Raw genomic sequence first — 20,071 nt, 5'->3', positions numbered from 1 at the left:
TTTCTAATATTTTCTACATACCTTTTTAAAATCATATTTGTATTAATATAACTTATGGAGGTGATTTAACTTTTATTCCAAAGTCAGATATAGTATTATAAAAATCAGATATTGAGCTGTGACACAGTTGTATACACAATAGGAATATAAGGATAGTTTTACCTTTATTCCAAGCTGTATTACTTTGTGGTTCTAAAATTATATTTGGACTTTTGTCCTTTTTAGTTACTATCTTGCTGTTAGTGATCTCATTATTTTTTCTTCTGATATGCTGTCTGTTGGTCAGTCAGGTGGTCACATATGTAAATACTTTGAGGCCGTGAATTCTGACTGAGATTACTAGCCAAAAGTAAGATGTATGAGATAGGATTTGAAAGGTATTGTAATATTGGAATGAAGCTATAAAATCTTTTCTTCTCAAGTACATTATAAAGAGTTGAAATTACTTTCCTTGAGTTGCTTAATAAGTCATGTAAGACTTCCATATAAATTCTGCTCGACCATAAATTGGGTGAGTTTTTTAGAAGTTTAAGTTGCCATACTAGCCAAGTGTGCGTAGACAGTTGATATATCTTGGATTTGTAGATCCAAGTTGTCAGGACAAAACACTGGTCCCCATAAAGCAGCACAGCGTTCTTCAAACATGAGTGGGCTTAAAACACTTTGTTGAGGAATGGAGTCAGATGCTATTTGTTCAGTACATACGATTGACTTAGATTATACAGTTTGTTTTTGTTATTAAAAGGAGGTTAGCACACTATACCCCTTCATTGTTATCTTGAGAGTTTTATTATTAAAAGAATTATTAGTCTCTTCAGATTTCTTCCCATGTCCTCTTCCTCCTCTGTTTGTTTGTTTGTTTTTATTTCTAAAACATTGTGCATCAAAAAGTACTCTATAGTTTCTAGCTCTAAGGTTCTTTCTTTGGTTATTTAGTTGTCATGGAATTATCCTGCTAGCCATTTAGGTTTCTGGTAATGTGTTGAACTACATTGAGTTATTTTGAATTTATGTTCTTTGGTAATTATTCTTTAATCTGTAGTAAATATGTTCATTCATGATATTTTTCAGTTAATTAATATTTTTCCCTCTAGGTTAAAAAGTGGCCACCATATTTAAGTGACCTATCACTCTGAGCTTTGCTAATGAAAAAATTTCATCAACGTTATTTTCCTCATTTTTGGATTGGAAAAATGAATCCAGACAGAGAAGAAAGTGCAAGATGTTGGGGAAGAGTACTTGTTAAACAGTGGAGCATCTAACAACTCATTTGCAAGAAGGTTTAAAGAATTAAAATTGTTATGCTTCGATATTGGTATGCTATTGACTCTCTAGCTCATAGGTAGCCCTCCAAAAAACATTCAGTTTTCCAAATTATGGAAATTTCGTGGAAAACGTTGACTTGGATTTTGAGCCTCATCATGGCCTCATCGGAATTTTATAGTGACCACAGACTTTCATATAGTTCTCAAGGTAGGATTTCTGATTTTGAAATTTAAAATAGAAATGATCACAAAATAAACACTCTGAATATTCAGTTTGGTAAATAGTTTCTTGGGAATTCTTAGTCAGATGGAGAAAAAAAACCAAGGTATTCTTAAGAGGGTGGTCCATTGTCCTGAGATAATGCTTCACTGGGTTTAAGAGTTGACTGTCTTTCTTAGAAGATGATGGACTCCAAGCTGCTGCTTTTCCTATCTTCTGAATCTTAATAGATTCATTCTTTGCTAGGGTTTTGAGCTAGGTCACTTTCAGACAGAATCTAAATGTTTACATTGTAGAAGAGGAAGAAATAAAAAAAACCTGTGGGCTAGAGAGAAGGCTCAGTGGTTAAGAACACTGACTGAACTTCCGAAGAATCCATGTTCAACTACAAGCACCCATAAGACAGTTTACATCTATCTGAAACTCCAGATCTCCATGGAAATTGATTGAATACATGGTGAATATACATACACGAAGATTTAAAATACTTGCATGCATAAAATAAAAGATATATAAAAATGTTTAATTGTTCTCTAATTTTTTGTTACACTATTGATTTTTAACATTTTATTGAGATATGATATACATATAATACATCCATTAAAGACTACATCTCATTGGTTGTTAGTAGGTTTTAGAACTGTATAATATTACCATAATCAATGTTAGTGCATTTTAATTTTAAAAATAAAAACAAAAATCTGTGCCCATTGAGAATCACTCCTAAGTTCCCTAGTCCTAGGCTATTTCTACACTTTGAACTCTTATCTCTAGAGATTTGCCTCTATTTCACCAAAGTAGAACTATGTATTATTCAGTCTTTTTGTGATTGGCTTCTTTTACTAAGAGTAATGATTTTCATGTTAGAAAATGAACTTTGATTAAGAAGTCACTCGCCATGGTGGCACACACCTTTAATCCCAGCATTGGGAAGATGCAGACAGATCTTTTACTAAGGCCAGACTGATCTACAGAGTGAGTTCCAGGACAGCAAGGGCTACAAAAAAAAAAAGGCAGTTTTTATTCACGTGTAATACCACATACAGTGCTACTTTCCTTTCCTTTGTTTTTGGAGAATAATATTATCTGGCTTATTACAGCCTGCTTAGTCATCATCAGGTGATGGAGGGTGACATTGTTTCTTTCTTGGGCTGTCATAAAAGTCCTTGTATAAGTATTCACATAGATTTTTTTTGTGTGTATATACCTGGGAGTAGAATTATAGCTAATTTATCTGATAATTTTATGTTTAATATTTTGAAGAAATGTCAGATTTGTTTCTAAAGTGACCATAGCCTTTTACATTCTTAGTGATAATTTTGTTCTTTGAAGATAGTTTCTTTAGAGCCTTAGAGATTCTCCATTAACATATTTTGGTAGCTAACAAATTTCCTTTATCAGAGCCAAACACTTTTTAAAAAAATGTATATGTACTTTTTGTTTAGTTTTCATGTAAGATTTTCATACTCCTAGAAGAACTTTTGAAATCCATATATTAAAACTTAAATTTAGGAAAGAAGACTAGTCCACAAATAATCTTTTTAAATAATGCTGTTTTGAGGGCTGAAAGTATTGAAACTTAATTTTTTATTTTACTTTTCATTCTGTTTACTATATAATTTTTCATTCATATCTCATATAAAATGATGTATACTTTCGATTGCCATTGTGGCTCATGTTGCTACTTCTTTGTTCTGTTAAATGTTCTTTTCTTTCATGTGCTTTTCCGGATCCTCTGCCTTGGGATTACAAAGAGGAATTCCTGACTTACCTTGAACACTACCAGCTAACTATTCCAATAAGAGTTGATCAAAATGGAGCTTTTCTCAGCTTTACTGTGAAAAATGATAAACACTCAAGGAGAAGACGGAGTATGGACCTTGATCCACAGCAGGCAGTGTCTAAATTATTTTTTAAACTTTCAGCCTATGGCAAGCACTTTCACCTAAACTTGACTCTCAATACAAATTTTGTGTCCAAACATTTTACAGTAGAGTATTGGGGGAAAGATGGACCCCAGTGGAAACATGATTTTTTAGACAACTGTCACTACACAGGATACTTGCAAGATCAACATAGTACAACTAAAGTGGCTTTAAGCAACTGTGTTGGATTGGTAAGTAAATATAATTTTAAATTTCTAATGGGAAAATAAGTTCACAATGTAAATGTCTTTCTTAGGCTTGAAAATATACCTGTAAGTGGTTTAAGTAGAAAGATAATAGTTTAATTTTGTTCATCATTTCTGCTTCTCTGACCTTCATCTTTTCTTTCATAATGTTTGTAATGATTTTCACAGGAGAGCATTTTAAACTTATTTAGAAGTAGAGACTGAGTGCAAGTTGGTGGTGGTGCACTCCTTTAATCCTAGCACTTGGAGCAGAGACAGGCAGATCTTTGTTATGTTGAGGTCAGCCTGGTCTTCAGAGTAAGTTTCAGGACAGCCAGGGCTACACAGAGAAACACTGCTGGGAAAATCTTTTTAAAAAAGAAAGAGTAGAGATGTAAATGTAAATACAGTAGAATTTAAATAAGTTTTAAATTTGAGAAAAAACTCTGTAATTGGGAAGTAAATTTAATTTCTTTGTTCAGGTTTCCATTTTTTTATAACTGCTGAGCAAAATGAGGTAATATTAGTACTTAATACTTTAATATTCAGCTTTAATTTCCACAAAAATGTGTTATTGCTAGCTTCCTTATAAATAACATATGGGCTTTCTGTGTAAAATATTTGTTTCTTTAATTTTAGTAATTTTTTGGCTGGTATACAGATTAATGGATTCTCTAATGGAATCTGGATACATGAGTATCAATACAGTTTATTCTAATTCATTTCCTTCTTGACAACTCTCCTCAGGGCTGCTTCTCCAGCCAGTTCATGCTCTTTTCCCCCCAGTTTGTCTTTCTTTAAATTTCCTATTACATGTATTATTTGTTGCCTGGTCATAGCCTTTCCTTCTGCTCTCAGGATCTCATTTTTAGTTTCTGAGTTATCAACACAGATAAACACTCAAGCACACATGCACATACATGTAATTTTAAATTGCATTCTGCATGTGTGAAAAAATGTTCAATTTCTGAATGTGGTTTATTTCATTTAACACAATGATTTGTAGTTGTATCCATTTTCTTGAAAATGCCATAATTGCATCTTTCTTGATGGCCAAAGAAAATCCTATTGTATGCATTTATCATCATTTCTTTTTCTTTAACCATTCATCTTTTGGTGGGCATCTAGGCTGATTTTATCTTATCTTCTGGTTGTTGTGAGCAGACGACTATAATGTGGATGTACAGGTATCTTTGTTACATACTGACTTAGTATATCCATGAGTAGTATAGCTGGGTCATGTTGGTAGTTCTTTAAAGGTTCTTCATTCTGATTTTCATAGTAGGCATACACAAGTTTGCATTCCTCCCAGCAGGGTATATGGACTCCTGTTGCCCATGGCCATGCCAGCATTACTTTTCAGGAAGATAGCTATTCTACTGGGATGAGACAGATCTTAAAGAAGTCCTTATATGCATTTCCCCAATGGCTGAGGAGGTTGAACTCTTTTTCAGTATTTATTGAACATTTGCATTTCTTCTATTAAAAACTGGTCAATTCACTATATCATTGTAGATTAAATGATTTATATGCAAGGTACATACTGTTTGTCTGATGTATAGTTAGTAAATATTTATTCATTACCATTCTATACATTGTCTCTTAATTCTGGTGTTGCTTACTTTGCTATATAGAAGATTCCTGATTTCACTTGTCAGATCTTGAGATTATTGTGTCATCGGGGTGGTACTCAGAAAACCCTTCCTTCTACTCACGTCTTTAAGTGTTTTTCTATAGAAATATAGAAAGGTATTAAGGTATTTGATGCATTTTTAATGTGTTTCAGGGCAAATTGAGATATGGTTTTAGTTTCATTTTTTGTGTGGAAATTCCATTTTCCTAGCACAGTACATGTTAACATTTTCTCAACTTGAGACAAAGCTAGAGTCATCTCAGAAGAGGAATCCTCAATTGAGAAAATGATTTCATTATATGTGCCTGTAAACACACTTTTGAAACATTTTTCTAGATTGATCATTGATATAGAAGGGTCCATCCCACAATGGATGTTGCATACTATTCACCTCTTGACAGCAGACTCAGGCTGTATAAAAAAGCAAGATGAGCAAGCCAGTAAGTAGTGTTCCTTCATGGTCTCGCGTTCAGTTCTTGCCTCTGGGTTCCACTCAGGTTCAGTTCCTGCCTCCAGGTTCCCACCTAGAGTCCCTGCCCTGGATGATAGATGAATTGTAGGTTGCAAGATGAAATAAATCTTTATGACCCAAGTTGTTTTTATTCTTTGTGTTTTATCACAGCAGTAGGAATCTAGCTAGGGTGCATGTGGGAATAACTGTGTGAGTTGATTTTTGTGTCCTCTATTCAGTTTCAGTGATCAAAAGACCAACTTTTTGCCAGTACTGTAAGTTTTGTCTCTTTAGTATATTTGAGATCAGGTATTGTGACATGGCCAGCATAACTCCTTCTACTGAGATTTATTTTAGCTGTTGCCTTTTGTTCGTCTAAAAAATTTTATGATTATTTTCTCCTTCTGTAAATATTGCCGTTAGGATTTTGATGTGGATTGCATTGAATAGATTGATGTAGGTGGTATATAGCATAAAATTTTTGCAATATTGATTTTTCCAATCCATGAACAAGGGAAGTCTATTTTCAAATATCTTTAAATTTTTTGTTTTGTATTCAGTGCTTTAAAATTTTCATTGTAGAGGTTTTTCAATTTGTGGAAAGTTTTTTTTCTAGTCATGTCTATGAGGGTCTAAATAGTACGTTTGAATGTATAATTCTTTCTTTAGATGTAGGACATTTCTGTTATAATTTTATTAAAGAACGTGACTGTGTCTTTATTGTTTATCTGATTTGCCTCTTCTGCCCTCATAATCACACCTCAGAGTTCTTGAATACTGTCACCATGCCCATTTATCTTTTTATTTTTTCATTTATATCAGAATGCAGTATTTCATTAAATTTGTAAATTCATCATTTATCCCTCATAATCTTTCTTCTGTTTGGTGGAGTTTATTAAAATGCATTTTACTGTTATTCATTTTATTAATTACATTTTTACTTCTACCATGTCTCTATATATTTTTTAAAAATCTTCATTTCCTAGCTAAAATTTCTTTGTTGTTGACTTTTTTCATCCACATTCTTAATTTTTATTATCCCTTTAGTTGCTATTTCCCTCCATGTTGCTGGCTTCCCTCTATAAAGCCTGTTGTTAGCATTGCTGTTTACTTGTATACTCATTTCATGTCATTGACTTTCTTTAAAACACAAAATTTGAAATTTTCATGTGATATTTCAGTACCATTGAGATTAGTACTTGAAGATACATGCTTGTTTTTGTTTTCATTTTCTGTGTGTAAGACAGGTGTGTTGTGTGTGTGTGTGTGTGTGTGTATGAGAGAGAGAGAGAGAGAGAGAGAGGCTAGATAGATATATAGATAAATAAATAAATAAATAAATAAATAAATAAGGCACACACAAGTGAGTGAGAACAAAAGTACCTTATAGAGCAACTTACTTCTGAGGGCTCAATCCCTAGTATTACTAGGAGAGGTGAAAATCAACCATTGTGGTAAGAATGATATCAAACTATATAAGATAGATATTTTTATAATCAGTAACAGTTAGCTAATATGTCATCAATGATAATAGCACTGGAAATGCCAAAACTAAATGGCAGTGTGTTATGAAGCTTAAAATTACTTAGGCCTAACAGGAAGGAGACTGAGGAAGGGAGAAAAAGGTTACACAGATGAAAAGAGAAAGAAGTGGGGTAGAGGTGGACGTATGAAAGGGTTGAGAAAAGGGAAAGTCATTAGAAAACAGAAAAAAAATAAAGAAGAAAACACTTCCGTCTGCTCAAGGAGTTTAAAAATCATAACTATATGACTATCAAAAATGGAATAAGAATAATTGTATAATAGTATTTAAAAGTAGTCAATACAATAAAGTCAAAGTACTACTAAATATAGAGAATGGATAAATAATATAGGCTAAAAAAACAAAATGGCAAATAAGCCACAGTGGAAAATTGCCAAAATGGAAAAAATATATGAACAAAATTAGAAGGATGTATTAAGAAGAATAATGTGTGGAAATTTAAAAAAATAATGAAGTAAAATCCTGCTAAACATAAGGAGGAACGAAGCAAGGGATATGGTGTAGCAGCTTCCCTTTGGGTACTCACAAATGGACTGGAAATTGTGAGCCATATTTATACAAGAATGGTGGAGTCACTTGATCTTGGTCTGTGGTCTTGTTCGGTTTGTATTGGACCTGTATCTGATGTCTGTCAGAGCCATCTTTGCAATCATTGTTTCTTTTGCTCCAGTGAAATTCATAACTTCATTTGAGGCTTAGCAGGGTTGTGAGCTTGTCTGAGGATGGGACTCTCCACATTTGTTTGCTTTACCTCCTTTTAAAAATTGTTTATTTTATTTATTTACATTTCAAATGTTATCCCATTTCCCAGTTTCCCCTCTAGAAATCCCCTATCCTATCTGCCTTCCCTCTGCTTCTATGAGGGTGTTCCTCCACCCACCCTCTCCCTCCCTCCTTCCCTCCCTTCTTCCCTCCCTCCCTCTTCTCCACCCTGGCATTCCCCCACACTGGGGCATCGAGCCTTCACAGGACCAATAGTCTCTCCACCCAGTGATGCCAGACAAGGCTGTCCTCTGGTACATATGTAGCTGGAACCATGTGTGCCTTTGTTGTACTCTTTGGTACACTATCTATTTGTACTCCTTGGTTGGTGGTTTAGTCCCTGGGAGCTCTGGGGGGGGGGGGTCTAGTTGGTTGATATTGTTGTTCTTCCTATGGGGTTGCAAACCCCTTCAGCTCCTTCAGTTCTTTCTCTAACTCCTCCATTGGGGTCCCCATGCTCAGTCCAATGGTTGGCTATGAACATCCGCCTCTATATTTGTCAGGCTCTGGCAGAGCCTCTCTGGAGACAGCTATATCAAGCACCTGTCAGCAAGCATTCTTGGCATCCGCAATAGTGTCTGGGCTTGTTGTCTCTATATGGGATGGATCCTCAGGTGGGGCAGTCTCTGGATGGCCTTTCCTTCAGTCTCTGCTCCACACTTTGTCTCCACAGTTCCTCTAGACAGGAGCAATTCTGGTTTAAACATTTGGAGATGAGTGGGTGGTCCCATCCCCCAACCGGGGGCCTTGCCTAACCTCTGGATATGGTCTCTACGGGTTCTTCCTTACCTTTGTTGAGCATTTCAGATAATCTCATCCCTGTTGGGTCCTGGGAGCCTCTTGATTTCCTGGCATCTGGGACTTGCTGGTGATTACCCCCAGTTCCCTATCCCCCATTGTTATATATCTCTGTTCAAATTCTTGATCCTCTGTATATCATCCCTGTCTCCTCCCATACCTGATCCTGCCTCCCCTTTTTTCGCCCTCCCCTTTCTCTCTTCCTCCCAAGTTCCTCCCACCCTCTACCTCTCGTGAGTGTTTTGTTCCCCCTTCTAAGAAGGACTGAAGCATCCACACTTTGGTCTTCCTTCTTCTTGAATTTCATATGGTCTGTGAGCTATATCTTGGGTATTCAGAGCTTTTGGGCTAATATCCACTTATCAGTGAATGCATACCATGTGTGTTCTTTTGTTACTGGGTTACCTCACTCAGGATATTTTCTAGTTCCATCCATTTGCCTAAGAATTCGAAAAGTCATTGCTTTACCTTTGAAGTAGTTGTTGAGTCTTCTGCATCCAAAGAACTTCAGGGCTGAGTTTGTGCTGGGCTTGTTTCACTGCAGTTCTTCCCCCCCCCTCCTTTTCGCTTCTAAGAGTTTACAAAGCAATTTCTTCATTTCTTTTTTGGGAATATATATTTCATGTCTTCATGGGCTCACACAAAGATAGCCTCTAGTCTGACATGTTACCTGGAGGTTAAAAAAAATATGTATATGTGTATATGTATTGAACACACAAATTTATGTTAATGATCATAGAAAAATACTGATCTGATCATTGACCAAGTCCTTCACTCATTAGCTATGCCTTTGCTACTTTTAATAGACTGATGAAATAAACAAATTGGAAATACAGAAAAAAAGCTAAAACTTGCTTCTTTATGAGATTTCAGGAGATAGGGTTGCTGGTAATACAATGAGTTCAAATATATAGAAGGTAATAAAGATCAATTCACAGACTAAAGCCCTGAATAGTGAAGAGGAAATGAATTTGAATCATGTTTTGTTGAGAAGGCTTAGATTTGCAGCATATTAATCTTTAATCCTCAGGCAGATAAGAAGGCAGATAATAAACAGTGGATACTTAATCATATCTTTAAATTTAAAGTAAAAGAGAACTGGATGCAAGATGAATAGGAGAAAGCAATTGGAAATGGCTCAGAGCTATTTTTTTTGTGTAAAAGCTTGTGTGACAGGATTGAAGAGATGGCTCAGTGGTTGGGAAGACTGGCTGTTCTCTGAGAGGTCCTGAGTTCAATTCCCAGCAACTACATGGTGGCTCACAACCATCTGTAATGAGATCTGATGCCTTCTTCTGGCATGCATGAAGACAGAGTACATGTATATATATGCATGTATGTATATATATGTATATATGTACATACATATATACATGTATATATATGTATATCTCAAAATTAAAAAAAGTTTGTATGACTTTACTAGTCAAGAAGGAGGGCTTAGACAATTTCTGGACCAGAGAAGAAGATGAGAGAAAATTTCTGGAGAACAATCGTTACCAACTTGAAAACATAAAGTTGAAATTATCTAGTAGCATTTGGGAATATATTTGAAATTTAGAAAAAAACAATTCTAGAAAAATTAATGAGTGTCATTAATATAGCTGACTGAAATTGTGAAAGATACTTTTTGATGAGTCAAAATTGAGGATAAGATTGGAAATAGAACCTTTTCTATGATTGCGATAGAATAAGTCATCCATCTATTCTCATAACATCTTTCTGTTTCATTCTCTTTCCATTCATAAACACTTTCCTGTTTTACTTCTTTATTGAAATCACACAAGGTCTATGTTAAGTAACATTGTTTACTTGATCAAGATGTGATGTTCCAGGTTTGTGTACTAAGGTTAGGACTTTCTCCTTGGCAATTAATAAGGAATTTGTGACTAGATGTTTTCAGACTATGTAAATATCTACTTTTGCATTCATCTTTTCTACCTGTTTTAATAACTTCTCCTTTGTTCTTATTTTTGTATCATTTTACTTTTAATCAAATGGAATATGCTTATAAGTGTTTTTTTTTTAAAAAAACCTTTTTTTTTGCAGCACTTGGGAGGCAGAGGCAGGTGGATTTCTGAGTTCAAGGCCAGCCTGGTCTATAGAGTGAGTTCCAGGACAGCCAGGACTACACAGAGAAACCCTGTCTCAAAAAAACAAAAACAAAAACCCCAAAACAAAGAAACAAAACAAAAAACCCCAAACAAACAAACAAACAAACAAACCAAAACAAAAAACAAAAACCTTACTTTGTAGGTATTATTACTTTCAACTCATTCTGCAGCCTAACTAACCTGGAGCCACTCTGTAGCCCATACTGATAGAGCTAATTTTCTTTAGCCTCACATGATCTGGGATTACGGGCACATCTCCTTTCTTTGGCTACTAATATTTTAAAATAATGTCTTCTCACACTTTCAGTGTTAGAATCCTTGCACCAAATAGAAAATTTCTAACACTCTGCTTAGCAGTGGTTTGAAATAATATTGTAGTTTATTCTGCCTTTATCTGGACCACAATTTTCTTATCCATATTTTTTGTATATTTTCCAAATTGTAATGACTATTTTGTTATTCAAAAAAAAAGCTACAACTTCTTTACTGTCTGGCCAGTATTGTGTATTTTCTTATATTTATTGCTTGGGGTATATAACTCTGTTATTAGTAGAGGCATTTTACTTTGAGACTACTAGTTAATTAATTCTTTAACTACTATGATCTTAAGATGTTTCCCTCTTCCTAGGTTAGAATCATACCTTTTTTTCTGGGTTTATATTCTGGTTTGTTCAGGGAACATCTTCAAATATGTACCTTGGACAGCACTTGAAAAGTATGATTTCTGAGTTTTTGTCTAATTTAAAGTGACTTTATGTTATCTTAATAGTAGTTAGCTGATAGTGGAATGTTGGGTTAGGAAATCATGTTCTCTACAAACTGTAAGGTGGGAAGTGGTGATAGATTCAACATCAAATTTATTTATATGGTATTATATCATTAAGCAAAAAAAATATTTAAAATTCTGAAAATTATTGATTCATTTGTGGGTGACAGAAGTTTGTTGCTTTTATTTTATTTTTGAACTAAAAATATGCTAAATTTTTCTTAGTTAATGTATACATTTTCTCTATTTTATCGTTTCTGGTTCAGGACTTTTAGAATGTGCCTAGTTATGTGACCACTTTCTTGATATATATATATATATATATATATATATATATATATATGTATATATACATATATGTGTGTATATATTATGTATATGCACATTTTGAAAATGTGTACATTTTGAAATGAAAATACTATTACATCATTTTACCCTCCCTTTTCTTCCTTCCACACTTCTTGTGTATCCCCTTGCTCTCTCTCAAATCCAATCCTTGGTCTCTATTTCTTTTAATAGCTGTTATGTATGTGTAAATATGAATGTATATTTCTGAATATATAAATACAACTTTCTCAGTGTATATAATATTACTTGTGTATATATGACTTGGTATTGGAGAATCCAATTTCTCCTACTCTCAGCATTCCTTAGTTACCTGTAGTTCTTTGTTTAGAATTGAGCCCCATGAGACACTCCTCTTCCATGTTAGCATGTCTATTGGTAATGCCCTTGTTTAGATCTTGTTTAGGCAGCCATGTTGGTAAGATTTCAAGGTTGGAGCTTCTCTGCATTTCTAAGAAACATAATCTCACAGCAGACTTCCCTTTCCTTTGACTCTTAACCTCCTGTTATTATCCCTGGGCCTTAGATGAGAAGTTATGCTGTAGATTTGTTGTTTTCCTGTCCATTTCAGTGATTTCTGACCTCATCTTAATTATTTCTTCCCATGTGCTTATTTTGTGTTTGACTTTTTCTTGTTCCCCTTGACCCAGAGGCCACAATGAGCATTGTAAGTTATTCATTTGAAGTCTCTGAGTTTTTAATGCTGACACTTGTATTTCTATTCTTTCCTCTTAGGACTGTTTTTTTATAGGTTTTGATATGGTATATTCTCATTTTCATTTGAATATAGGAATGCTTACATCTCTCTCTTGATTTTACTGGTGACTTTTTTGTCATTTAGTAATTAGTTGCTCACTCTCCATGATTCTGAATTCATTATGTAACTTCTCTTGGTGTTGATTTTCATTTGTACTTGATTATAGTCAGACAGGATAAGATAAATCCTATCAATTTTCCCAATTGTGTCATATTTATGATGTATCCTAGAGAATGTGCCATAAATTCCTCAGAAGATCTGTATTCATCAGTGTTGGGTAGGATGCCCTGTAGAGGCTTGATAGCCCTATTTGATCTGTAATGCTATTTAACGCTGATGTTTCTCTGTCTTTCTTTCTTCCTTTCTTCCTTCCTTCCTTCCTTCCTTCCTTCCTTCCTTCCTTCCTTTCTTTCTTTCTTTTTTTCTTTCTCTTTCTTCCTCCCTCCCTCCCTCCCTCCCTCTCTTCCTCCCTTCCTCCTCCCCCTCCTCCCTCCTCCTCCTCCTCTTCTTCTTCCTCCTCCCTCCCTCCCTCCCTCCCTCCCTCCCTCCCTCCCTCCCTCCCTCTGTCCCTAACTCCCTCCCTCTCTCTCTCTCTCTCTCTCTTTCTTCTTTTGATAAAATGAGCTTTTACTGAAAATGGGCTATTAAAATCACCCACATTTATTTTGTTGATCTTAATCTGTGTCTTTAAATCTAGTAGTATTTATTTCATGTTGGTGAGTTCACTTCTGTTTCAAAAACATGTTTAAAATTGTAATGTCTTTCTGATGGATTTCTCATTGAACATAAAGTGACCTTTTCTATTTCTTTTGACTAATTTTGATTTGAAGTCTGTTTTCTCAGGTATTAGACACCTGTTTTTTTCTTGTTTTGTTTGCTTTGGATACTTTCATCTTTTCACCTTAACATTTCATTTACACTTGCTTGTATAATGTAACACATGTAAATTTCCTTTTTAAATCCACTCTTTTAAACCTTTTTATTCAGATTGGAGATTTGAAAGTTATTAATATTGAGAGTAATCATTGAAAGTATGTGTTAATTCCTGTTGTGTTCTTATTTTTTATTTTATTTGTTGTTTTTCGATTCATTAGTTAATGTCCTAGTATGGTTTATTGTTTCATAGAGCCTTATATAGATGTATTTATCTTTCTACCTGTTAGAAGGATTCTTTCAAGTATCTTCTATAGATCTGGCTTAATGGTCATTAATTCCTTTAGCTGGTTTTTATCATGGAAAGTTTTTCTTTCTCCTTTGATTATGATAGTTTTTCTGGGTATAGTATTCAGTTGTTTGCTATTAGAGCTTGTAATAATCATTCTTAGTTCTTATGGCTTTTAAGGTTTTGTTAATGGTCCTACCCTTTCAAGTTTGTGTTTTTCCTCTTGCAGTTTTAAATGTCCTTTGTTTGCTCTGTGTTTTTAATATTTTAACTCTAATAGATCATGGGAGTAGTCCGCTGTGGTGTTGTATATTTGGTATCAAAGTACCTCTTATATTTGAATGAGCATTTTCTTTCTTAGATTTGAGACATTTTCTTGAAAATACTTTTCACAAAATTCATGCCTTTAACATGAAATTATTTTTTTATGTTCATGCATTGATTTTCGTTGTGTCCTGTATAGCTCAAATGTTCCATTGTTCTTTAACTCACTGTTGTTTCAGTTAATTTACATTGGCTTTAAGCCTGTGTATTCTGTTCTCTCCTGGTGATGTTGCTTGTGTAGCTTTTAATTGACCTATTGAATATTTTATTTCTAATATTTCAAGTACTTTTTTCCCATAATTTCCCTTTCTTTAATTTCACATTCAACATGTATTGAGGAACTATCCTATATTAACATATTTCTTTCAATTCCTTTATGTTTTCTCTCAGAATTTGTTCAGTAGTTTATTTGTGCACTTTGAATTCTTTTAGAATGCTTACATTCATTCCTTTGAGTCCATTGTCTAGATTTTCATATATTTGCTGTCACTGGAGAAGACCAGTGTACATTTAGTTAATTTTGGAGGAGTCATATTGCCTTTGATTTTCATTTATGTTGTGTTTTTGCATTGAAGCTCATGTATCTCTGATAGGGAACAGTCCTCAGTTGGATATTTTTCCTACCTCTTCTTTCAATGGAAGTGTTTGCAGTGCTATAGAGGGACTGTGTTATAAAGTAGGGTTGAGCTAGGTTTGTGTTTAGGGAACATGACATAGTCTGAAAGTAGTTTACTCTGAAAAAATAGTCACTATCAAAGGATAGATCCAGAATAGTCAAATGACAAACAAACCTTTTAAACTCCAGTCACTTTAGGAAGCAAAGAAACACTATGTACATGAAGATATTATTTCTTATGGATATGCTAGAAAGGAACTAAGGAGAGTAAGACTATTGGTTAGTATTTTAACAGAGAAAATATGGAGCAGAGAAAAGTAAATAAAAAGATGGAACAAAATATGTGTGTGTGTGTGTGTATGTGTGTGTGTGTGCATGAATTTGGCTAAAGGTAGAATAAAAAGAAAGATATCAAAAATGCAGTCAGGGCCAGGGTAGTGGCACAAGCAGAGGCAAATTCTGTATTTGGGAACAGCCTGGTCTCAATAGTGAGTTCCAGGACTATTTAGAGAGACCATGTCTCAAACTTCATACACATACACATGCACATGCATGTGCATGCTCACACATACAAATGCAATGCAATCAGATAACTTTATATTGTTTGAGGTCTTAGGATGTTAAGATACAAATGCCCCATAAAACAGATATCTGTGTTCTTTGGAAAAACTTACCAAAGGAATTTGATGTAGAAAAAAATAGAGAAAAGGAGAATAGAAAAACTGTGTGAGGGAGAAAGTATTAGTACAAAGTATAGAACTAACCTCAGAACATTGAGTGTTTAATAAAGGGAGCTACTATGAAGTTTTGAAAGCTGGATGTGAGAATTGTGTCTGAATAAATCTTCATCTGATTGCTGGTTTTAGCCTCGATTCTCTCAGTTTCTTTCAGCTTCCCAGGTGCCTCTCATACTCCTGGGTAGTATTTTTAAAACTTACTTTATTGCTATTGTATATGTATATGTGTATGTGTATGTGTATGTGTATGTGTATGTGTATGTGTATGTATATATGAGCATTTTGCTTGATTGTATGCCTGTTCATTATCTGTCTGCTTGGTGCCTGTGAAGGCTAGAAGAGGGTATCAGATTACCTGGAAATGTAGCTGTGGGTAATTACGAGCCACCATATGGGTGCTGGAAATTGAACTTGTGTTCTCTGAAAGAATAGCCAGTGACTTAGACATGGCACCATCTCTCCAGCATTCCTTCTTCCTTGCTGGGCAGACTTTTATAAAGTCAGGTCATAGATGCTAGTTCTATCCATAGTCATTTACAGATCAAATCATAGATATTGGTCATACTTCAGGGCTCTTCAGGCCTTGGACTATGAATATTGTTCTTACCTTTGGGCCATCCTTTGTGAGAATTTGTGACAAGTTGGTCACATTAATAGCAATCCTTTATATATTAGGTCACAGATGTTGTTCATGTCATTGAATCCAGTTTAATATCAGGCACACTTCTGGATTGCCCATTCTAATGTTGGATGTACTGCGTGGAATCTGTATTTCCTTGCACACTCTGGCCAGGTTTTCACTTCTGGCTCTAGCCAGGTTTTCACTTTGCTGAATACCATGTGTGATTCTGTAAAGTTTCTCAGTGTAGTCTAGAGGTAATTTTCTTCCAACACTAACAATCTGGTCGAATGGCACTTACTGAAATTTCCTGAGTGTACAGTTCACCCACAGCCTATGGCAACAAGCTGCCAACTAAGACAGGGTCTTTTTGAAATCACACTAATTCCTACTAAAAAATTAATGTCTTTAATCAGAAAATACAAATAATGAAACTATATGGCAGTAGTGGTAACTGTACTCTTATTCCAATATGAGTTAAATATATTCATATTATATCATGTTATAATTATTTTGTTTCTAAACTATCATCATTATTAGAAAATATTAGCATTATTATAGAGCCACTGAAAATATTCTTAACAGTTATAAAATATATTTAATACATTTAAAATATTTCAATGACTTTTGAAATGGTAGTGAGCCACAAGAAACTAGAGAAGAATGTCACCATTCTAGAAGACTATACAATGTTTCCAAGTGTGAACTGCAGGTCACACTTTTCAATTCTGATTTTGTTAATTTGGGCACTTCTTCTCTGCCTTTTACTTAGTTTGGATAAGGGTTTGTCTATTTTGTTGATTTTCTCAGAGAACCAAATCTTTGAATGATCCTTTGTATTGTTCTCTTTGTTTTTTATTTTTAGTCCTCAGTTTGATTGTTTCTTGCAGTCTCCTTCTATTGTGTTTCTTTTGGGGGCATAGATGTTCAGAGTTGAGATGTCATTCTGGTGGGTTTTTTCTTTCGTGAATATGAAGTATTCTCAATCTGTTTTGATTAATTTTTGTTGGAAGTCTATTTTGTCAGATATTAGAATAGCTACACCAACTTCTTGCTTCTTGGCTCCATTTGCTTGTAAAAATCTTTTTCCAACTTTTTACTCTGAGGTAATATCTATCTTTGATGTTGAGGTGTGTTTCTTGTATGAGCCAGAATAGATCTCGTTTTTTCTATCCATTCTGTTAGCCTGTGTCTTTTTATTGAGGAATTAGGTCCATTGATATTGAGAGATATTAATGACCAATGATTGTTATTTTGGTGGTGATGGTAGTGTGCACATGAGTAAAGCAAATCATATTGCTTATTTCAGTGAAGTATTAAGATTAAATAATGAGATATGTAGAAATATTTTATAGGACATATACCATTTAAAACTTTTGAAATGCCATTTCTGCATATTTTCATTTTTACAGGTTTTTTTTCTTCTTGTTTCTTACTTACCAGGCTTGAATCTTATTTCCCTCTATAACCTGAGTGTTTTTGTTTTTTGTTTTATTCAACCAAGGCTTTCAATGCAATACTGTTAATAGACCAGTATGACTTCAATGTCCTAGCCTTTCTGGGCCTAACCCTAGATTTCTGTCCTACACTTTCTTCTAATCAGAAGTCTTAACAAAGCTTGCCTGTGTTTTTAAAACACTATGCCCAGTTTTCTAGTATGTTGTTAAACTGCCTGGTAAAATAATTTTTACATAGATTTTGAAGTTGTTAGTAGTGTATTAAGTTATTCCGCATTGTTCATATTTAATAGAGGAACTTTTACCTAAAGGGATAGAAACAATAATAAAAATAATATAAACTTACTAAGGACTTCTGTATTTTTTAGTTTTTATTCCTCAACTCATTTCATGTAGGTGGTGCGGGCACTTCCAATCTTCTCTGTAAGTTATAGCATATGTTATAAAACATATAACCTAATGTCTGATTATGTCTTATCTTTCTAAGTAGGTAGTACTTAAAATAAATTTTTCTAAATAGAATTATAGAAGTTTAGAAATCAAAGAGACTTTAGAGATTACTTGGATTAGACCTTTTCAATTTTTTTCTTTTTAGAGAAGAAAATCTTTTTCTTATATGAAATATTATTTGGAAACTTATTAGATTAGATTAGATTAACTTAGATTAATAAAAATATAGCTGATTTTGAGCCCAAGAATCCAAATCATGTAGAGTTCCTCAGAATGCAGTCTTGAAATAATTTAGACTAACTCTTTCACTTTTTTAGGTGAAGAAATAAGTTCATAGAGTTTGCATTTTATTTGGTGTTAAAGGGTAATTGTATTTAGAGTCATCTTTTCATATGACATAATTAGAGAAACAGGATTAGCTAACAATAGAGTTCTTATTTATTTATTTATTTAGCTGCATTTTATTTTTCATGTAGGTAACTTTTCCCATCTTATTTTTCACTAGCAAACTTTATTTAAACATACTGCATATGAGACACATTCTTGGTCTGTAACTGATACAAAAATATGTAAGACATAATGATTTTCTCAAAGAAAGCAACTAGTTTAGTTGAGAAATAAAATATGTAGTGGAAAAATTGTATCACACTTAATTAAAGCTTCAGTATTTGAGCTGCAACAGTGTGGCATTAACTGGAATGTAAGTGATGTTGATGGTAAGTTCTAATTTAGCTAAGAGGAGAATGAAGCTCAGAAACTGAAGATATGACAATGGTGGAGAAATGGCTCCGTTATTAAGAGCAATGACTGCTCTTCTAGAAGTCCTGAGTTTAATTCCCAGCAACCACGTGGTGGCTCACAACCATCCGTAATGGAATCTGATGCCCTCTTCTGTTGTCTGAAGACAGCTACAGTGTACTTACATGAAACAAATAAATATTTAAAAATAAAAATATCACAGCTGAATAGAATGTGACTAAACAGACATCAAATGGTGTAATGCTGTGGGAAACAGGAGCTCTTCTTGAATTTCAGCAATTGTTTTTCCTTCCTCTGTGTATACAGCATTATATAATTTCTTGATCTCTCAGCCTGTTACTTCATATCCAAAAGGGAACATACCTTAAATGAAAACATATTAGTATATCACTAATTAATAAACCTCAAATCAATGGTTATTACTGAAGAAATCCACTTCTGCCATGTGTTAGTGTTTGCATCAGACTGTTTTAGAAGAGGTCATTCAGGGATCTTGCAACCTTCTAAGGCTTTTACTTCTACTAAATTTGGGAGTGCTTTACATTCAGTTGGCTGTAGGGAAGGAGAGAATTCCACTAGAATGAGACTCAGAGACTGATCCTGAAGATGATTTACTGCCCCTTGACCTTTTCCATTGTGTAAAGCTTAGTAACAAAGCTATATCTTAGCACAGAAAATGAAGTTAAGTACAATTTGGAAAGGATTTAAATTTTTATAGATATCTCTGCTACTGGAAGAATTGTTGAGAAAATGTGTATTTGATATATTTAGTACATTGCAGAATATGTACAGGTATTCAATTGCAGAGCATGTACAGGTATTTAGTTGCCCTTCTTAAAACATGAAGAAATTTGCATAATGTTTTACTTAATACAGAAAATACACAAATTTTAAATTCACATGTGTTTTAACTTCTTTGAGGAGAGATTATCTTTTAATCTTGGTCATAAAAATTATTTATTTAAAATGACCCTTCTAGGTAAATCCTTTGTTGCTCCTTCTTTTAGCATGGTATTATTGCTACAGAAGATGAAGAATATTTTATTGAGCCTCTAAAGAATACTACAGAGGATTCCAAACATTTTAGTTATGAAAATGGCCATCCTCATGTTATTTACAAAAAGTCTACTCTTCAGCAACGACATATATATGATCATTCTCATTGTGGGGTTTCAGGTGAGTA

At 34.0% G+C, this 20,071-nt stretch overlaps 1 protein-coding gene across 1 annotated transcript in view; it reads left to right on the top strand.

The window, feature by feature from the left end:
* Adamts6 (ADAM metallopeptidase with thrombospondin type 1 motif 6) overlaps window positions 1-20,071 on the top strand; it is a 221,770-nt gene that overhangs the window by 5,748 nt on the left and 195,951 nt on the right. Inside the window, exons 2-4 of the mRNA XM_028783635.1 lie at window positions 1,095-1,473; window positions 3,240-3,601; window positions 19,896-20,064. Coding sequence (XP_028639468.1) covers window positions 1,377-1,473; window positions 3,240-3,601; window positions 19,896-20,064 — 628 coding nt within the window. The 5' untranslated portion in view covers window positions 1,095-1,376. The remainder of the gene's footprint in view (window positions 1-1,094; window positions 1,474-3,239; window positions 3,602-19,895; window positions 20,065-20,071) is intronic.

Source organism: Grammomys surdaster, unplaced genomic scaffold (assembly GCF_004785775.1).
Source record: "Grammomys surdaster isolate TR1022 unplaced genomic scaffold, NIH_TR_1.0 99, whole genome shotgun sequence".
Classification (NCBI taxonomy): domain Eukaryota; kingdom Metazoa; phylum Chordata; class Mammalia; order Rodentia; family Muridae; genus Grammomys; species Grammomys surdaster.
Note: the sequence above shows the minus strand (reverse complement) of the source record. Positions and strands in the feature narration are given on the sequence as shown.